At 41.5% G+C, this 18,138-nt stretch overlaps 1 protein-coding gene across 2 annotated transcripts in view; it reads left to right on the top strand.

Moving 5' to 3' along the window:
• The first annotated feature begins 14,110 nt into the window (after window positions 1-14,110).
• Window positions 14,111-18,138, top strand: part of HERC6 (HECT and RLD domain containing E3 ubiquitin protein ligase family member 6) — a 64,952-nt gene continuing 60,924 nt past the window's right edge. The window contains exons 1-2 of one of the 2 annotated variants that reach the window (XM_024246004.3): window positions 14,111-14,496; window positions 17,843-18,002. In XM_024246004.3, the coding sequence (XP_024101772.2) occupies window positions 14,298-14,496; window positions 17,843-18,002 (359 nt within the window). In that variant the 5' untranslated portion in view covers window positions 14,111-14,297. The remainder of the gene's footprint in view (window positions 14,497-17,842; window positions 18,003-18,138) is intronic. The other variant, XM_054554148.2, reaches the window with a different exon arrangement.

Below are 18,138 nucleotides of genomic sequence, written 5' to 3' on the forward strand. Positions count from 1 at the left end.
TTCTTTTCCTCGGGTCTTAATATTATATTCCTTACTAAGAAAAAAATTTAGTGAAATCTCTCCTACTTGCACATCCATTTATAGGCTCTCTGCAAGAAGAAAAATATGGCTCTTTTTGCCCAACCCCAAGTCAGAACTTATGGTTGTTTTCCCTTGTTCCCTAAAATCACTGTTATTCTGTTCATTTTCAAGGTGCACTGATTTCATATTGTTCAAATACACATGTTTTACAATCAATTTGTTCACTTAAGGCAATCATCACAGGGTCCTGGAAGATAACAGGATTAAGAGATTAAAGTAAGACAGGTGTAAGAAATTATAAGAGTATTATTAGGGAAGTGATAAATGTCCATGAAATTTTCACAATTTATGTTTCCTCTGCCGCGGCTCCAGCGGGTCCCTCCGTTCGGGGTCCCTGACTTCTTGCAACATGCTTACCTCTGAACTTTTTACCTGTGAAAGAAATAAGCTTGTATTTGTTAAAACATTATTACTTACAGCTTTATTATGTGCAGGTAAAATTAATCTAAACTTGCATGGAAGTCTCCACTAGTTCACCTAGGTTAAGAAATTAAGTTAAACATTTTTTTTTTTTTTGAGATGGAGTTTTGGTCTTGTTGCCCAGGCTGGAGTGCAGTGATGCAATTTTGGCTCACTGCAACCTCCACCTCCCGGGTTCAAGTGGTTCTCCTGCCTCAGCCTCCCAAGTAGCTGGGATTACAGGCGCCCACCACCACACCCAGCTAATTTTTATATTTTTAGTAGAGACAGGGTTTCACCATGTCGGCCAGGCTGGTCTCAAACTCCTGACCTCAGGTGATCCACCCTCCTCAGCCTCCCAAGCCCTGGGATTACAGGCATGAGCCACTGCGCCTGGCCAAGTTAAACAATTTTTTTTTTCGAGATGGAGTGTCATTCTGTCCCCCAGGCTGGAGTGCAGTGGCGTGATCTCGGCTCATTGAAAGCTCTGCCTCCAGGTTCACACCTTCTCTTGTCTCAGCCTCCCAAGTAGCTGGGACTACAGGCACCCGCCACCAAGCCCAGCTAATTTTTTGTATTTTTTGTAGAGACGGGGTTTCACCGTGTTAGCCAGGATGGTCTCGATCTCCTGACCTCATGATCTGCCCACCTCAGCCTCCCAAAGTGCTGGGATTACAGGTGTGAGCCACTACGCCCCACCAAGATTTTAAACACATGTGTTTTAAACACATCTGAGGCAGTCTTCAGTTTGTTGTTGGGCAATGTGTCATGAAGCCGCTGGTATGAATGACACATATCAATCCTAGAAATGACAATCATTTCTAGGATTCAGAGGCCCTTTTCCTTTATCTTCCCAGGTCAGGACTATTTTCTGGATTTCTGAGATTGCTGATAAATGCAGTATTCTGATAATGACAATGTTGTAGTAGAAATAGTAATAGTAATAATGTAAGTGTAACATTTCTTATTTTTTAAAAGTAATTTAAATATTAAAATTATGCAACAAATTTGGGGTAGACAGCCATAAAAATTCATGTGGATAATTATAAGACTACCCCTGAAAAGAGATATCAACCATTGACATATATCAACCGTGAAAGAGGAGGCATGATAAGAGATTAAGGTGACTAATACTTCTATCTAGTGTTCGAATTGAAAACCACCATTTCTTGTCTATAAGGACAATGTCGGGTTTTAGCAAATGTTTTCTTTCCCCCAGCTGACTTGTGCTGGGCCATCCTAATTGTCTTGTCCATTTGCGAAAAAAGACAAAAACAACAACAACAACAGAAAAACACTAGATAATATTCCAGGAAGCCACCTGGAGGTGACTGAGATGGCAGCTGGAGTATAATAAAAAACTAAGCGTATTAGGGAGTGTGTTCTATTTTTCATTTGTCTTAAGGGCTGAAACCACGGAGTGTGGGCTTTGAACTCAGAACAATGGAGTTAAAGAGAAGACAGTCTAAGAAGAGAAGGGCGAAAGAACAATGGAGACTTGCAGCACTCCTACCTCCTCTTAGATGTTCTTCTACTTGCCTCTGGAGGATTTCCCCCAGATTGCTTTTTCTACTTCCTCACTGGTCTGTCTATGTCTCCTCAACCCTCACTCCATGACGACCTTTCATAAGCTCACGCTCTCTCATCCCCTTTCTAATGTCCTCCTCACCTCACATTGAGTCAGTGCTGTTTAGTGGAAAGAGGGTTTGATTCTGGGATCCCCTACTTCCTTACTAGTTATCTTGAGCAAATCACTTGAGTTTTCTGAGGCTTGAGTTGTTCATATCTGTACCAGGGTAGATAATACATGGATGATATGTACCTTATAGGGAGGTTGCTCAAATTGGACGATGTATTGTGAAAAAGACAGATGTGGTAGGCAGTTGGGACAGTTCACTTTATTTTCCTTTTCTCATTCTCTTCCCTTCCATAAATCACTGTTAGGGGAAAATTAGTAAAAAAAGAAAAATAGGCTACTGGAATAAAATATTAGGTATAAATAATTTTCAAAGTTTGATTTTAGAGTTATGATGACAGTGAATTTCTATTGATTTTCTGTTTTTTCATGTGGGTATTCTTTGATAAAGGGACACTATTCTACTTACTCATCTGCAAGCTCAGGACAAATTACTCTCAGGTCTGTAAGCCCTCTCACGCCTACTACTCTGTGGTTATGAGGACACATGAGGGAAATAGCTGGAAAGATTTTGTAAAGTCTAAAGTAAATGCTAATGAATAGTAATTATTATATTTTGTTTGCTCCTTGTTATACCTATAGTGGATATTCAGTAAAGATTTCTTATTTTTTTTATTTTTTAAACTTTATTATTATTATTTGAGACAGAGTCTCACTCTGTCGCCCAGGCTGGAGTGCAGTGGTGCCATCTCGACTCAATGCAACCTCTGCCTCCTAGGTTCAAGCGATTCTCCTGCCTCAGCCTCCCAAGTAGCTGGGATTACAGGCGTGCACCATTATGCCCAGGTAATTTGTGTGTTTTTAGTGGACACGGGGTTTTACCATATCGGTCAGGCTGGTCTTGATGTCCTGGCCCCAAGTGATCCACCTACTTCAGCCTCCTGAAGTGTTAGGATTACAGGCATGAGCCACTGCGCCTGGCCAAGATTTTTTTTTTTAACTATTGACCAAAGATAGAATAATATGGCAATTTAATACGAAACTAGTATTAAATTGGCAGGAGGGATGTGCATTAGTCTGTTCTCATGCTGCTAATAAAGACATACCCAAGACTGGGTAATTTATAAAGGAAAGGTTTAATGGACTCACAGTTCCATATGGCTGGGGAAGCCTCACAATCATGGTGGAAGGCAAAGGAGGAGCAAAGTCCTGTCTTACATAAATGGCAGCAGGGAAGACAGAGAGCATGTGCAGGGAAACTCCCCTTTATAAAACCATCAGATCTTGTGAGACTTATTCACTCTATCACGAGAACAACACAGGAAAGACCCGCTCCGATGATTCAATTACCTCCCACCAGGTCCCTTCCATAACACGTGGGAATTATGGGAGCTACAATTTGAGATTTGGGTGGCGACCCAGCCAAACCATATCAGAATGTGTACAAAAGACATTATTTGTTATAGAGCCTAGAAAAATGAGCCATTTATGTGGTGGAATCTAAGAAAGGCTCCCACAAGGGTGGGCGTGATGGCTCACACCTGTAATCCCAGCACTTTGGGAGGCTGAGGCTGGACAATTACTTGAGGCCAGGAGCTCTAGACCAGCCTGGGCAACATAGTGAGACCCTGTCTCTACAAAAAATTTAAAAATTGGTCGTGCATGGTGACACGCACCTGTAGTCCCAGCTACTTGGGAGGCTTGGGATGGGAGGATCACCTGCACCCAGGAGATCGAGGCTGCAGTGACCATGATTGCACCACTGCACTCCAGCCTCGGGAACACAGTGAGACCCTGTCTCAGAAAGAAAAAAAAAAGAAAGAAAAAGAAAGGCTTCACAGAGATGAGACATTTAAGACATGTTTTTTCATAAAAAGAAATGAGGAAAAGGAAATTCCACAGAAAAACCACAGAATGAACAGAGGCGTGGATTTAGGAAAAAGCAAGCATGAAAAGGCAAGTAGTTCATTGTGACAGTAGTCCCTGTGTATGTGTGGTGGGGTGGGGGAGATATATATAACTATAACTGTCAGTGAGGTAAATATAGAAAGGTTTGTTACAAGTGGATAATAGAAGGCCTTTAATTATATGCAAAGGATTTTGTTTTCTTTGTTTTTCTGTAGGCAAAAGGCCTACAACCATTAAGAAAAATAAGTGATGTGATCAGACCTGTGTTTTCCACAGGCAACACTCAGGAGAATAAAAAGGATCCATTTGTGATGCCAGTTGTTAGATATAGAGACATTTAAGATGTTGTTGCCAAAGACCTCAACTCTGGTAGGAGTGATGGAGACAGAAAGAAGTGGATAGAAAATGGGATGTTGATGATATCAGCCAATCGGCAATTAATCCATTAGGGGAGGGTTTTCCTTTTTTGTTTTTTGAAGCAGGGTCTTGCTCTGTCACCCAGGCTAGAGTGCAGTAGAGTGAACACAGCTCACTACAGCCTTGACCTCCTGGGCTCAAGTGATCCTCCCGCTTCAGCCTCCCATGTAGCTAAGACCATAGGTGTGCGCCACCACGCCAGGCTAACTTTTCGATTTTTTGTATAGACAGGGTCTTGCCTTGTTGCCCAAGCTGGTCTTGAACTCCTGGGCTCCAGCTATCCTCCCCTTTGACTTCCCAAATTTTTGGGATTACTGGCGTGAGCCACTGCCCCTGGCCTGAGAGTTTTGCAGGGGCAAGAAAATGTAAGATGAATTGGAGGTTTTTAACTGGAACGGTTTTAAGGAAGTGCCACTAGGGGGCATGAAAGGAAAGATCAGGGAATAAAGAGTGTTCTAAGACTCTTTCAGTAAAAATTAAACAGGCTTTCCAGTCAAATGGATCAGTGTTAATATCCTACCATTTAGGTCAGTGCAGTGGCTAACACTTGTAATCCTAACATTTTGGGAGGCTGAGGCAGGTGGGTCACCTGAGGTCAGGAGTTCAAGACCAGCCTGGCCAACGTGGTGAAACCCTGTCTCCACTAAAAATACAAAAATTAGCTGGGCGTCTTGGCACCTGCCTGTAATTACAGCTACTTGGGAGGCTGAGGCAGAAGAATCGCTTGAACCTGGGAGGCAGAAGTTGCAGTAAGCTGAGATCACACCACTGCACTCCAGCCTGGGTGAGTGATACAGTGAGACTCCATCTAAAAAAAAAAACAAACCCTGCCATTTATACACATCATGTAACTTCAAGCAAGTTACTCAAACTCTCTGAGCCTTAATTCCTTACCCACAAAAATGAGAATAATAATAATACTTATTTTTGCATGATTTATATAGAAAATCGTGTTGCTTAACTCCTTAGCATCTGTCTCCGCTTTCTTCCAGCAGCATGCCTTTCATCTGGGATCTGCCTACTCCGCTCAGAAAGTGCATGGATGAGATTCCATCCTGATCCACAAGGTAGACTGACTACCCCATTGGCTTCCACAGTGATTGCCTCAGGGGTAGACACATGGCCCAAATCGGGCGAAGACTTTTGTTTTGAGCAGATTTTTTCTGTACACAGGCTGTGAAGCTGAGAGCTGGATATATATAAAGTTTAGAGCTGCTGTAACCCTCTTGCAATCTCAGAGGAGCTCCTGGAACTGCAAGGTAGGCTGCATGGAACCTGAAGATGAAGCCCTCATAGCAAGAGGCAGAGTGAAGAGACAGAGAAATGGAGTCATTAAGGACATTGGTTAAGTCCTTGTTTACAGTAGTGCCTGTAAGCAGTCATTCTGGTGGATTTTTCAGTTACTTGACTTTAATAATAAACAGTTATGCTGTAATCATAAATACCTCCTAAATGCTCACGTGCTTACAACAACAAAAATTATCTCTTGCTGATGCTACATGGGCTACCTGCAGCTCTGCTTAATTGTTGTTTTTAATCTGGGACTCAGTAAAATAGGGCAATCTGTCTCTAGAAAATCACTTGTTGTAACGGAGGGAAAGAAAAGTAGGAAAAGAAGTGCTCGCTCTAAACTATCTGCCTGAAGTTGCCTCCCACTTTCATGTAATTGGCCAGAACAAATCACATGCTCAAGATTGATTGATGTCACAGGGTGGAGAGGGGCAGCAAAGTTTTTTGAAAAATAATAATGCAATCTACAAGTAAATTTCCCTTTTGCTTAAGTGAGCTTGGGCTATATTTTCTGTCACCTGCAACCAAAAGAATCTTTTTTTTTTTTTTTGGAGACAGAGTCTCACTCTGTCACCCAGGTTGTAGATCAATGACGCCGTCTCAGCTGACTGCAATCTCCGCCTCCCAGGTTCAAGTGATTCTCATACCTCAGCCTCCCAAGTCGAGTAGCTGGGATTACAGGCGCCCTCCAACACACCTGGTTAATTTTTGTATTTTAGTAGAGACGGGTTTTTGCCATATTGGCCAAGCTGGAGAATCTTAACTAAGGAAAGGTGATGAAAGAATTAGATATTTTATATAAAATCATCAACACATGGTAAGTACTCAAAATATCGGATCTTCTGTTTCCAAGTGCATGAACACAGATTAAGTGAAAATTATCTTTCTTAAAAAAAAAGATGTGCTCAATTTCTTTAATATACATTTTATTCACTTATCTCACTAACATTTATTCAGTTTTTTTTTAAATTTGGCAGACACTGTGCTAGGTGCTGGGAATACAAAATGAGTACAATGCGCTTACATTTTAGTTATTCAGTAGATTTTCTTTTAAGAAATAACAATATGAGGTTTCAGTGTCTTATATTGATAATATCAAACTCTTACAGTCTGAGCATATGGAACATTCTCCAAGGTCGACCATATCTTAGGCCACAAAACAAGACTCAACAAATTTTAAAAAGTAAAAATCATATCAAGTGTCTTTTCTGATCACAGTGGAATAAAACTAGAAATCAATAACAAGAACCTCAGAAACTACACAAACACATGGAAACACAAACAACATGCTTCTGTATGACCAATGGGTCAATGAAGAAATTAAGAAGGAAATTAAAAAATTTCTTAAAACAAATGAAAATGGAAATACAACATACCAAAATCTATGTGATATGGCAAAAACAGTAATAAGAGAGAGGTTTATACCAAAAAACTAAAAAGACATCAAATAAACAAGCTAAAAAATGTACCCCAAGAGACCAGAAAAACAAGAACAAACCAAACCCAACATTAGTAGCAGAAAAGAAAAAATAAATATCAGAGCAGAAATAAATGAAATTGAGACTAAAAAATTACAGAAGACCAACAAAACAAAAAGTTTTCTTGAAAAGATAAAATTGACAAAACTTTAGCTAGACTAAGAAAAAAAGGGAGAGGACCCAAATAAATAAAATCAGAAATGAAAAAGGAAACATAACAGCTAAGACCACAGAAATACAAAGAATCATTAGATACTATTATGAACAACTATATGCCAACAAATTGGAAAACCTAGAAGAAATGAAAAAGTTCCTGGACAAATGCAATCTACCACGACTGAAACATGAAGAAATAGAAAACTTCAACAAACCAGTAACAAGTAACAAGATCAAAGCCATAATAAAAAAAACTCCCATCAAACAGCCCACGACCTGACAGCTTCACTACTAAATTCTACCAAACACTTAAAGAACTAATACCAATCCTACTCAAACTCTGTTAAAAAAAAAAATGAAAAAGGAGAGAATACTTTCAAACTCATTTTACTAGGCCAGCATTACCCTGATACCAAAACCAGACAAGGACACAATAACAAAAACTACAGGCCAATATCCCTGATAAACATAGATACAAAAATCCTCAACAAAATACAAGCAAACCGAATTCAACAACACATTAAAGAGATTATTCACAGTGATCAAGTAGGATTCATCCCAGGGAAGCAAAGATGGTTCAACATACAAAAATCAATAAATGTGATATATCACATTAACAGAAGCAAGAACAAAAACCATATGATCATTTCAATAGATGCTGAGAAAGCATTTGATAAAATTCAACATTCCTTTATGATAAAAAATCAAAAAACTGGGTATAGAAGGAACATATTTCAAAATAATAAAAGCCATATATGACAAACCCACAGCCAATATCATACTGAACTGAAAAACTGGAAAACCTTTCCTCTAAGATCTGAAATAAGACAAGGATGCCCATTTTCACCTTTTTTGTTTTTTGTTTGTTTGTTTGAGACAAAGTCTCACTCTTTCACCCAGGATGGAGTGCAGTGGCGTGATTTCAGCTCACTGCAACCTGTGCTTCCCAGGTTCAAGGGATTCTCCTTCCTCAGCCTCCCGAGTAGTTGAGATTACAGGCATGCACCACCACACCAGGCTAATTTTTGTATTTTTAGTAGAGACGGGGTTTCACCATGTTGGCCAGGCTGGTCTCAAACTCCTGACCTCAGGTGATCCACCCACCTCAGGTTCCCAAATTGCTGGGATTACAGGTGTGAGCCACCACACCCGGCCCACTTTCACCATTTTTATTCAACATAATACTGAAAGTTCTGGCCAAAGCAATTAGGCAAAAGAAAGAAATAAAGAGCATCCAAATTGGAAAGAAAGAAGTTAAATTCGTCTTGTTCACAGATGACATGATATTATATTTAGGAAACCCAAAGACTCCACCAAAAAAACTGTTAGAACTGATAAATTCATTAAAGTGACATGATACAAAATCAACATACAAAACCAGTAGCATTTATATAAACCAACAGCAAACAATATAAAAAAGAATTCAAGAAAGAAATTCCATTTACAATAGCTACAAAGAATATAAAATACTTAAAAATCAATTTAACCAAAATGAGCTATACAAAGAAAACTATAAAACACTGATAAAGAAATTGAAGAGGGTCTGGGCATGGTGGTTCAAACCTATAATCCCAGCACTTTAGGAGGCTGAGGCAGGTGGATCACTTGAGGCCAGGAGTTTGAGACCAACCTAACCATCATGGTGAAACCCTGTCTGTAGTAAAAATACAAAAGTTAGCCAGGCGTGTTGGCACACACATGTAATCTCGGCTACTTGGGAAGCTGAGGCATGAGAATCTGTTGAATCCAGGAGATGGAGGTTGTGGTAAGCCGAGATGGTGCCACTGCGCTCCAGCCTTGGTGACAGAGTGAGACTCTGTCAGAAAGAAGAGAGAAAGAGAGGAAGAGACAGAGAGAAAGGGAGAGAAAGAAAGAGAGAGGAAGGAAGGAAGGAAGGAAAGACAAAAAGTAGAAAGATGTTTAATGCTCATGGATTCAAATATTCAATATTGTTAAAATATCTATATTATCCAAAGCAATCTATAGATTTAATGCAATTCCCATCAAAATTCCAATGACTTTTTTCAGGGAAATGAAAGTTTTTTTTTTAATAGAAGACCATTAATAGCCAAAGCAATAAGCATAAGAACAAAGCTGTAGGCATCACCCTACCTGTCTTCAAAATGTACTACAAAGCTAGTAACCAAATCAGCATATTAGTATAAAAACAGACACACAGATCAATGGAACAGAATATAGAATTCAGACATAAATCCACACACTTAGAGCCAACTCATTTTTGACAAAGATGCCAAAAATATATAATGGAGAAAGGACAGTCTCTTCAATAAATGGTGCTGGGAAAACTTCTGCATGCAGAAGAATGAAACTAGACCCCTGGCTGGGCGTGGTGGCTCACACCTGTAATCCCAGCACTTTGGGAGGCTGAGGCGAATGGATCACTTGAGATCAGGAGTTTGAGACCAGCCTAGCCAACATGGCAAAACTCTGTCTCTACTAAAAATATAAAAATTAGACGGGCATGATGGCAGAGGCCTGTAATCTCAGCTACTCAGGAGGCTGAGGCAGGAGAATTGCTTGAACCTGGGAGGTGGAGATTGCAGTGAGCAGAGATTGTGCCATTGCACTCTAGCCTGGGAGACAAGAACAAAACTCCGTCTCAGAAAAAAAGAAAGAAACTAGACCCATATACAAAAATCAAAGTTAATTAAAGACTTAATATAAGACATGAAACTACTAGAAGAAAACATTGGGGAAATGCTTTGGGACATTTGTCTGGGCAAAAAATTTTGTGGAAGATCTCAAAAACACAGGAAACAAAAGCAAAAATAGACCAGTGAGATTACATCAAGCGAAAAAGCTCTACAGCAAAGGAAACAATCAACAAAGTGAAGAGACAACCCACAGAATGGGAGAAAAATATTTGTATACTATCTGTCTGACTAGGGATTAATAACCGTATTATTATAAGAAGCTCAAATAACTCCACAGCAAAAAAAATCTGATTTTAAAATGGGCAAATGATCTGAATGGACATTTCTCAAAAGCAGACATACAAATGGCCAACAAGTATATGAAAAAATGCTCAACATCACTAATCATCATAGAAATGCAAATCAAAACCATGAGATATCATCTCACCGCAGCTAGAATGGCTTTTACCAAAAGATAGGGAATAAGGAATGCTGGTGAGGATGTAAAGAAACGTACGCTGTTGGTGTACATTTCATACATTGTTGGTGGGAATGTAAATTAGTACAGCTACTACGGAGAACAGTATGGAGGTTCCTCAAAAAACTAAAAATAGAAATACCATATGATTCAGCAATTTCACCACTCCATGTATATACAAAAGAAAGGAAATCAATATATCAAAGAGACATCTGCACTCCCACATTTACTGTAGTACTATTCACAATAGCCCAAATTTGGAATCAGGCTAAGTGCCCATCAATAGATGAATGGATAAAGAAAATGTGGTACATATACGTAATGAAATATTGTTCAGCCATAAAAAAAGAATGAAATTCTGTCATTTCTGCAGCAACATGGGTGGAATGGTCATTATGTTAAGTGAAATAAGCCAAGCACAGAAAGACAATTATCACGTGTTTTCACTCATATGTCAGAGAGTTAAAAAAAAGAATCTCATGAAGATAAGGAGTAGATTTTTGGTAACCAGAGCCCAGGAAGAGTAGGGGTAGGGGTGAGGAAAATGAAGAGAGGTTGATTAATGGGTACAAATAATATACAGTTGGATAGAAGAAATAAGACCTGGTGTTCAATAGCTCAGTAGAATGACTATAGGTATATTTCAAAACCACTAGCCAACAATAATTTGAATTTGAATGTTCCTTTTTTTTTTTTTTTTTTTTGAGATAGCATCTGGCTCTGTCGCCCAGGCTGGAGTGCAGTGGCGCGATCTGGGCTCACTGCACCTTCCACCTCCCAGGCTCCAGCCTCAAGCAATCCTCCCACCTCAGCCTCCCATGTAGGTGGGACTACAGGTTTGTGCCACTACACCCAGCTATTTTTTGTAAAGATGGGGTTTCACCATGTTGCCCAGGCTGGTCTCCAACTCCTGAGCTCAAGCAATCCTCCCATCTCCGCCTCCTAAAGTGCTAGGATTATAGGCATGAGCCGCTGTGCCTAGCCCAAGATAAATTACTTAAGGAGATAGATATCCCAATTTGATAATGTGTCAAATGATCATATGTACCCCCAAAACATGTGCATCTATTATGTATCAATAAAAGATTTTTTAGGCCAAGAGTGGTGGCTCACACCTGTAATCCCAGCACTTTGGGAGGCTGAGGCAGGCGGATCACTTGAGGTTAGGAGTTGGAGATCAGCCTGGCCAACATGATGAAACCCTATCTCTACGAAAAGTACAAAAATTAGCCAGGTGTGATAGTGCCTGCCTGTAATCTCAGCTATTCGGGAGGCTGAGGCAGGAGAATCGCTTGAATCGGGGAGGTGGAGGTTGCAGTGAGCTGAGATTGTGCCACTACACTCCAGCCTGGGTGGCAAAGGCAGACTCTGTCTCAAAAAAAAATTTTTTTTTAAAGAAATAACTTAATATGAGGGCTCAGTGTCTTATGGTAATAATACCAAACTCTTACATTTTGTGCTGGAGAAAAGAAATAAACATTAAGAAATTACTATTCAAAAAAAGGTTATATTTGGTAAACAGCAAAACAGAACCAGAAATATTAATATTCACTGACTCACTACTCATCAATCCAATTCTCCGATATACCCTTATTAGCATCTACCAAGTTCCAGGTACTCTTGAGGTAGAAAAATAAAAAACATTTGTTCTTCTCTTTAAAGAACTTGAAATATGGTCATAAAGAGTGGTGAACTGAAATTATATAAATGGGATCTATAATAGTTTCTTTTTTAAAAAAATCAATAATGCTGATGATGGCTAACATTGTCAGAGTTACCAAATCTAAAAACCAGTGCTCAGCTGGACATGGTGGCCTATAATCACAGCACTTTGGAAGGCTGAGGTAGGCAGATCACCTGAAGTCAGGAGTTCAAGACCAGCCTGGGCAACATGATGAAACCCCATCTCTTCAAAAAATACAAAAGTTAGCTGGGCATAGTGGCACCTGCCTGTAGTCCCGCTACTTGTGGGGCAAAGGCGGGAGGATCACTTGAACCTGGGAGGCAGAGGTTGCTGTGAGTTGAGATAGTGCCATTGCACTCCAGCCTGGGTGTTAAGAGCGGAAACTCTATCTCAAACAAAAAAACAAATAAATAAATAAAAATCAGTCCTCAATCCTTAGCTTGCTCCACAAGAAATTGACAGAGTTGATCCTTCCCTTATTCCTTACTTGTTCTGTCTATAACTCCTCCTCCTGGTTTTCCTCCTATGATCAGTCCCTCTAGCCTTTGCTACATTGTTGCCACATTCACCCCCTGGGTGTTCTCATTCAGCCATCTGGCTTGAAGCATCATCTCTACACTGATGGCTCCCAATTTTCTGACTACACCCAAGCTTCTCTCTACAACTCCAAAACAGTTTATCCTATTGCCTTCTTGATTAACAAACATCTCACAGTTATCATTACCAATCTGTATTCCAGACACACACAGCTCTAAACCTGCACTTTCCTCAGGGTTTCCCAGTCCAGTAGAGTTTACCTTGGAGTAACCCCTAAAGCCAGCCCTGGAGTAATCCCTAATCCCTTTTCTTCTTCCCCCCCCCCCCCAATTTCTAATCGATCATCAAATCTGTGGGCTCTTACTTTCAAAACACGTCTTGAATCTAATAACTTCCCCTCTCTTCCCTTCTAGGATATCAGCTGACCTGGTCTCTGAAGTAGTCTCTGCTAACTGGCTTTCTGCTTCCATTTTTGTCCTATTATTTTTCACACAGCAGCCAGATGAATCTTTAAAAACTGAAGTCAGATCACGGCTCTTCTCTATTCAAAACCTTCCAACTGCTTCTTTTCATCCTCTGCCCTTAGGTGTGATCACGACTCATTCCCTCATTTCTCATGTCCCCTGAGCTCTCTGCACAAATATTACTTCATTAGAGAGAGCTTCCCTAATATCATCTCAAATACCAGTGCCTTCCGCCTCCACCCTCTGGTTCCTGTTGTATTTTTCGTTGCCCCTTCATATTACACTATGTGTTTATCTGTTTATGTTCTCTTTCCCTCAGGATAATGTAAACGCATCAAGAGGATCTTGTCTTTCACTAATTGTATTTTCAGGCCGGGCGCAGAGGCTCACGCCTGTAATCCCTGCACTTTGGAAAGCTGAAGGGGTGGATCATTTGAGGTCAGGAGTTCGAGACCAGCCTGGCCAACATGGTGAAACCCCACCTTCACTAAAAATACAAAAATTAGTCGGGCGTCGTGGCGCACGCCTGTAATCCCACCTACTCGGGAGGCTGAGGCAAGAGAATCTCTTGAACCCGTGAGGCGGAGGTTGCAGCGAGCCGAGATGGTGCCACTGCACTCCAGCCTGGGCGACAGAGCGAGACTCCGTCTCAAACAAACAAAAAATAAACGTATTTTCAGTGCCAAAAAAGGTCTGGAAGGAGGTGGGCGCTCAGATGCTTTATTAACCACTCTAGATATTATTCTAACACTTTATGTGTCTATTAAATTATCCCAACATATTAGATTTGCTGAATTGCTGTCCATATTTCGTAGATATGATAGCTGAAGCACGGAATCATTAGGTAACTTGCCCAAAGTGGCATTTATGACTCATAAATGGCTTAGGATGCAAACCCAGGTTCATTCCCTGGGACGCCCTCTATGCTCTTCAGCACTTGAAGTTCAGGCAGCGAGAGTTGACTTGGGGCCAGGGCTGCGCCCCTGGGGCGGGTTGAAGACAGGGTGAGTCTCTTGATATTCAGGAAATCATCGCGCACCCAGTCACCAGCGTTCGGGAGCCTATCGCAGCGGGACCAACGGAATCCGGAGCAGGCGACAGGGCGCAGAAGCGGGATGTACTTCTGTTGGGGCGCCGACTCCAGGGAGCTGCAGCGCCGGAGGACGGCGGGCAGCCCCGCGGCTGAGCTACTGCAGGCGGCCAGCGGGGAGCGCCACTCTCTGCTGCTGCTGACCAACCACAGGGTCCTCTCGTGCGGAGACAACAGCAGGGGTCAGCTGGGCCGCAGGGGCGCGCAGCGCGGGGAGCTGCCAGGTGAGCGCGGGGCCCCAGGTGCGGGGTGTGAGGATCCCAGTGCATGGGCGCGGGGGCTTGGGTACCGGGCGCAGGGAACCGGGTGCGGAGCGCTGGGATCCGGGTGAGGGGCGCGGGGGGCCCAGGTGCAGGGAGTGGCTCAGATGCTGGGCGCCGCGGGCCAGGCAGGGAGCGGCGCTGGGAGCCTCGGATTCCTCGGGACCCGAAGAGCCACAGGAACCGGGAAAATGGTGCCCTGTGCTACCGAAGAGCAACTTCCTCAGTTTCGTTTTCCCGACGCCCCTCGGATTTGTTTCGGTTTCCAGTTCAAGTTCAAAGCGAAACTGAGAGCCGAAACTAACCTGGTCAGCGCTGCTCTGGAAACAGATGTGGTCCCTCCGGCTTGTCTTGCAGATAAATCCTCGCCTGCGCAGTTCTACCTGGAGAAGGCAGCCTGACCTTACAAACGTGGTTTGTGGGTCGGACACCTGTATCTCCCTTAGAAATGCACTGGGGCATTAAAATATATATAGATATAATAGGCCGGGCGCGGTGGCTCACGCCTGCAATCCCAGCACTTTGGGAGGCCGAGGCGGGCGGATCACGAGGTCAGGAAATCGAGACCATCCTGGCCAATATGATGAAACCCCGTCTCTACTAAAATACAAAAAATTAACTGGGCGTGGTGGCGCGCGCCTGTAGTCCCAGCTACTCGGGAGGGTGAGGCAGGGGAATCGCTTGAACCCGGGAGGCAGAGGTTGCAGTGAGCCGAAATCGCGCCACTGTACTCCAGCCTGGCGACAGAGCAAGACTCTGTCTCAAAAAAATAATAATAATAAATATAAATATTATATATATGAGATAATACAATAATCGTTATGGATTATTGTAGAAATACGAGAAAGAAATCACCATAGCTCCTACACCCAAAGATAACTCCTAACATTTTGATGCATTTTCTCCTTGTCTACTTTTTTCTATGTACATATTTAATCTTTATAAAAATCATGTCATTATAGATTTGTATATGCAGTATTAATGCAACTCTGTACATAATCTGTACAAGATTATGTTTTCATCAAACATAATCTGTACAAGATTATGTTTTCATCAAACATAATCTTATGAACATATTACCCTTTTATTGTGTATGTTTTGAAGATATATTTTAAATTGCTGCATAACATTCTAAACTCTGAGAGTACTGTAATTATTCTCTTTTTGTGGAAATTAGATTGTTTCCCACTAGGGGCTTTTATAAATAATACTGATTGATATTCTTGTAAGCAAATATTTGACTACATTTCTGATGACTTGCTGAGAATAGTTTCAAAAGGTGTGTGGAGGAGGAAAATTTTTCCTCTACCCTCTTAGGTTCAGCAGCTGGGTCCTGCAAACTTAAATGACAGAAGACAGATCGACAGGAGAAAAAGCATACAATTTTATTAATCTTTTACATATAGGGGAATTTACATGCTTGGGAATTTACGGAATAGAAGTGAAACTCAAGTGCTTTGACTTAGGAGCTTGTGTACCACGTTTAACAAAGAAAAGGGGGTTTGGACTTTAAAGGATGATGAACTCAGGGAAAGTGACTAGAAAATACATGGGAAAATCTAATGGAAGATAAGGGTTATTTTAATTAGACTTGTTTACAGGCTCACCTCAGTGCCAAGTCTTCATCTTAGGTGACCCTTCTCTTCTTTTTTTTTTTTGAGATGGGATTTTGCCCTGTTGCCAGGCTGTAGTGCAACGGCACTATCTTGGCTCACTGCAACCTCCGCCTCCCAGGTTCAAACGGTTCTTCTGCCTCAGCCTTCCAAGTAGCTGGGATTACAGGCGCCCACCACCATGCCCAGCTAATTTTTATATTTTTAGTAGAGACGGGGTTTCACCATGTTGGTCAGGCTGGTCTCAAACTCCTGACCTCGTGATCCGCCCACCTCAGCCTCCCAAAGTGCTGGGATTACAGGTATGAGCCACCGCGCCTGGCCAACCCTTCTCTTCTTGGTGCAGGAGATGGGAGCTTCTCACAAAAGGATATTTATGACCTACTTTTAGGTAGATAAGAAGAGAGCAGAGAACTCTTCCTGCATCTGTTGATTCTCAATTGCCTTCAGCTCAAATTCTTATGGTAAAGTAGCATGTTTTCAGGTCTTATCATCTTTATTTGGAAATGAAGGGCAACATGATACTTAACGCCAAATTGTTCTCCAGAAAAATGGTACTAATTTCTATCTTTGTGAGTGCATGAATCTTTGGGAAATTTTAGCCTTGCATAAATTGACAGTAAATAGTTGAAAAAGATAAGATTACAAAGATAAAAGGAAAAACAAAATCTTAAATGTTGCAAAAACTTTACTGGTATGATGTTCTGAACTCCAAACCTCTAATAATTCAGAGACAGACACCTTGGGAAAGCAGTTTAGATTGGCTTGTAGGGAAATGTGATCCGGTTTTCATTTGTGGGTATATTTAGGGCCTCCATAGGGGCATATTTTTCACTTTTCTTTGTAAGAGGATCCAGCACCTGCCTCTCACACTCATGAGGTAGGCTCCCTTCCAATTTCCTTCTGAGCAAGGGATTCACTGCTTTCAGTGTTTAGGGTGGGAAGACAGAATAGCAAAATGGAGGAGATCCCAACTTTTTTCTGGGTCCCTTTATTTTGCTAGGTTTTGCTAGAGAAACATTTGGTCATGTGTCATAGTCCCTAGAAGTTACCCCCTCCATGATGCCTACTCCTTTAAATAACAGCCATTAAAAGATAGACTTGGATAATTAAATGTTTTTAAGAGTCAGTTTGAACATTCAGCAGTTCATGAATTGAGCAGCACCAGACCTCAAGCAGTTGGGCTCCACTAAGGGAGGTGCAAGGAGATGCCAGGGGGAACCTTTGATAACGTGTTCCAGGAAGCAAGACAAAGAAAATATTTGATTGGTTAAAGTGGAAAGTCCCTTGTTTGAAATAGTCAGCAGTTTCTGGTTGGTAAAGTCTCTAGTTAGATGTTAGCTGGCGGTTTCTGATTGGTTAACCTTAAGTTTCGTTTTCCTAGGCTATGATCAACCACTCTGAGTTGGGTTTTGGTTTGCTTAGGTAGGAACCCAAGGTGCTGGAGCCATCTCAACCTAATAGTCTCCCAGTTGATTATTTTAACAGAGCTGTATCCTATAAAGACAGGGTAACATACATTGAATTTACTTCCTTCAGACATTTAGAATGGACTTAAGGTCTTGATTTAAAAGACCATTGGAGGAGACAAGAAATCTGGATGATCCTTCTTTTTGAAGAAAAGTGCTGTCTTAAGCTTGTGTTAAATTAATAATCTGCGGTGGTGGTTAGGTGGTGTTTTGTTTTGTTTCCCAAAGAACCAATTCAGGCATTGGAAACCCTAATTGTTGATCTTGTGAGCTGCGGGAAGGAGCACTCCCTGGCTGTGTGCCACAAAGGAAGGGTCTTCGCATGGGGAGCTGGTTCTGAAGGGCAGCTGGGAATTGGAGAATTCAAGGAAATAAGTTTCACACCTAAGTAAGTATTTCAACCCACTCCTTCGTTTATTCAATATATATAGTATCATGTGCCAGGCACTGTGCAGGATGCCAGGATACAAGGAAAACTATGACAGGCCAGCTGCAGTGGTTCATGTCTGTAATCCCAACACTTT

The sequence above is a fragment of the Pongo abelii genome, chromosome 3 (genome assembly GCF_028885655.2).
Source record: "Pongo abelii isolate AG06213 chromosome 3, NHGRI_mPonAbe1-v2.0_pri, whole genome shotgun sequence".
NCBI classification, from domain to species: Eukaryota; Metazoa; Chordata; class Mammalia; order Primates; family Hominidae; genus Pongo; species Pongo abelii.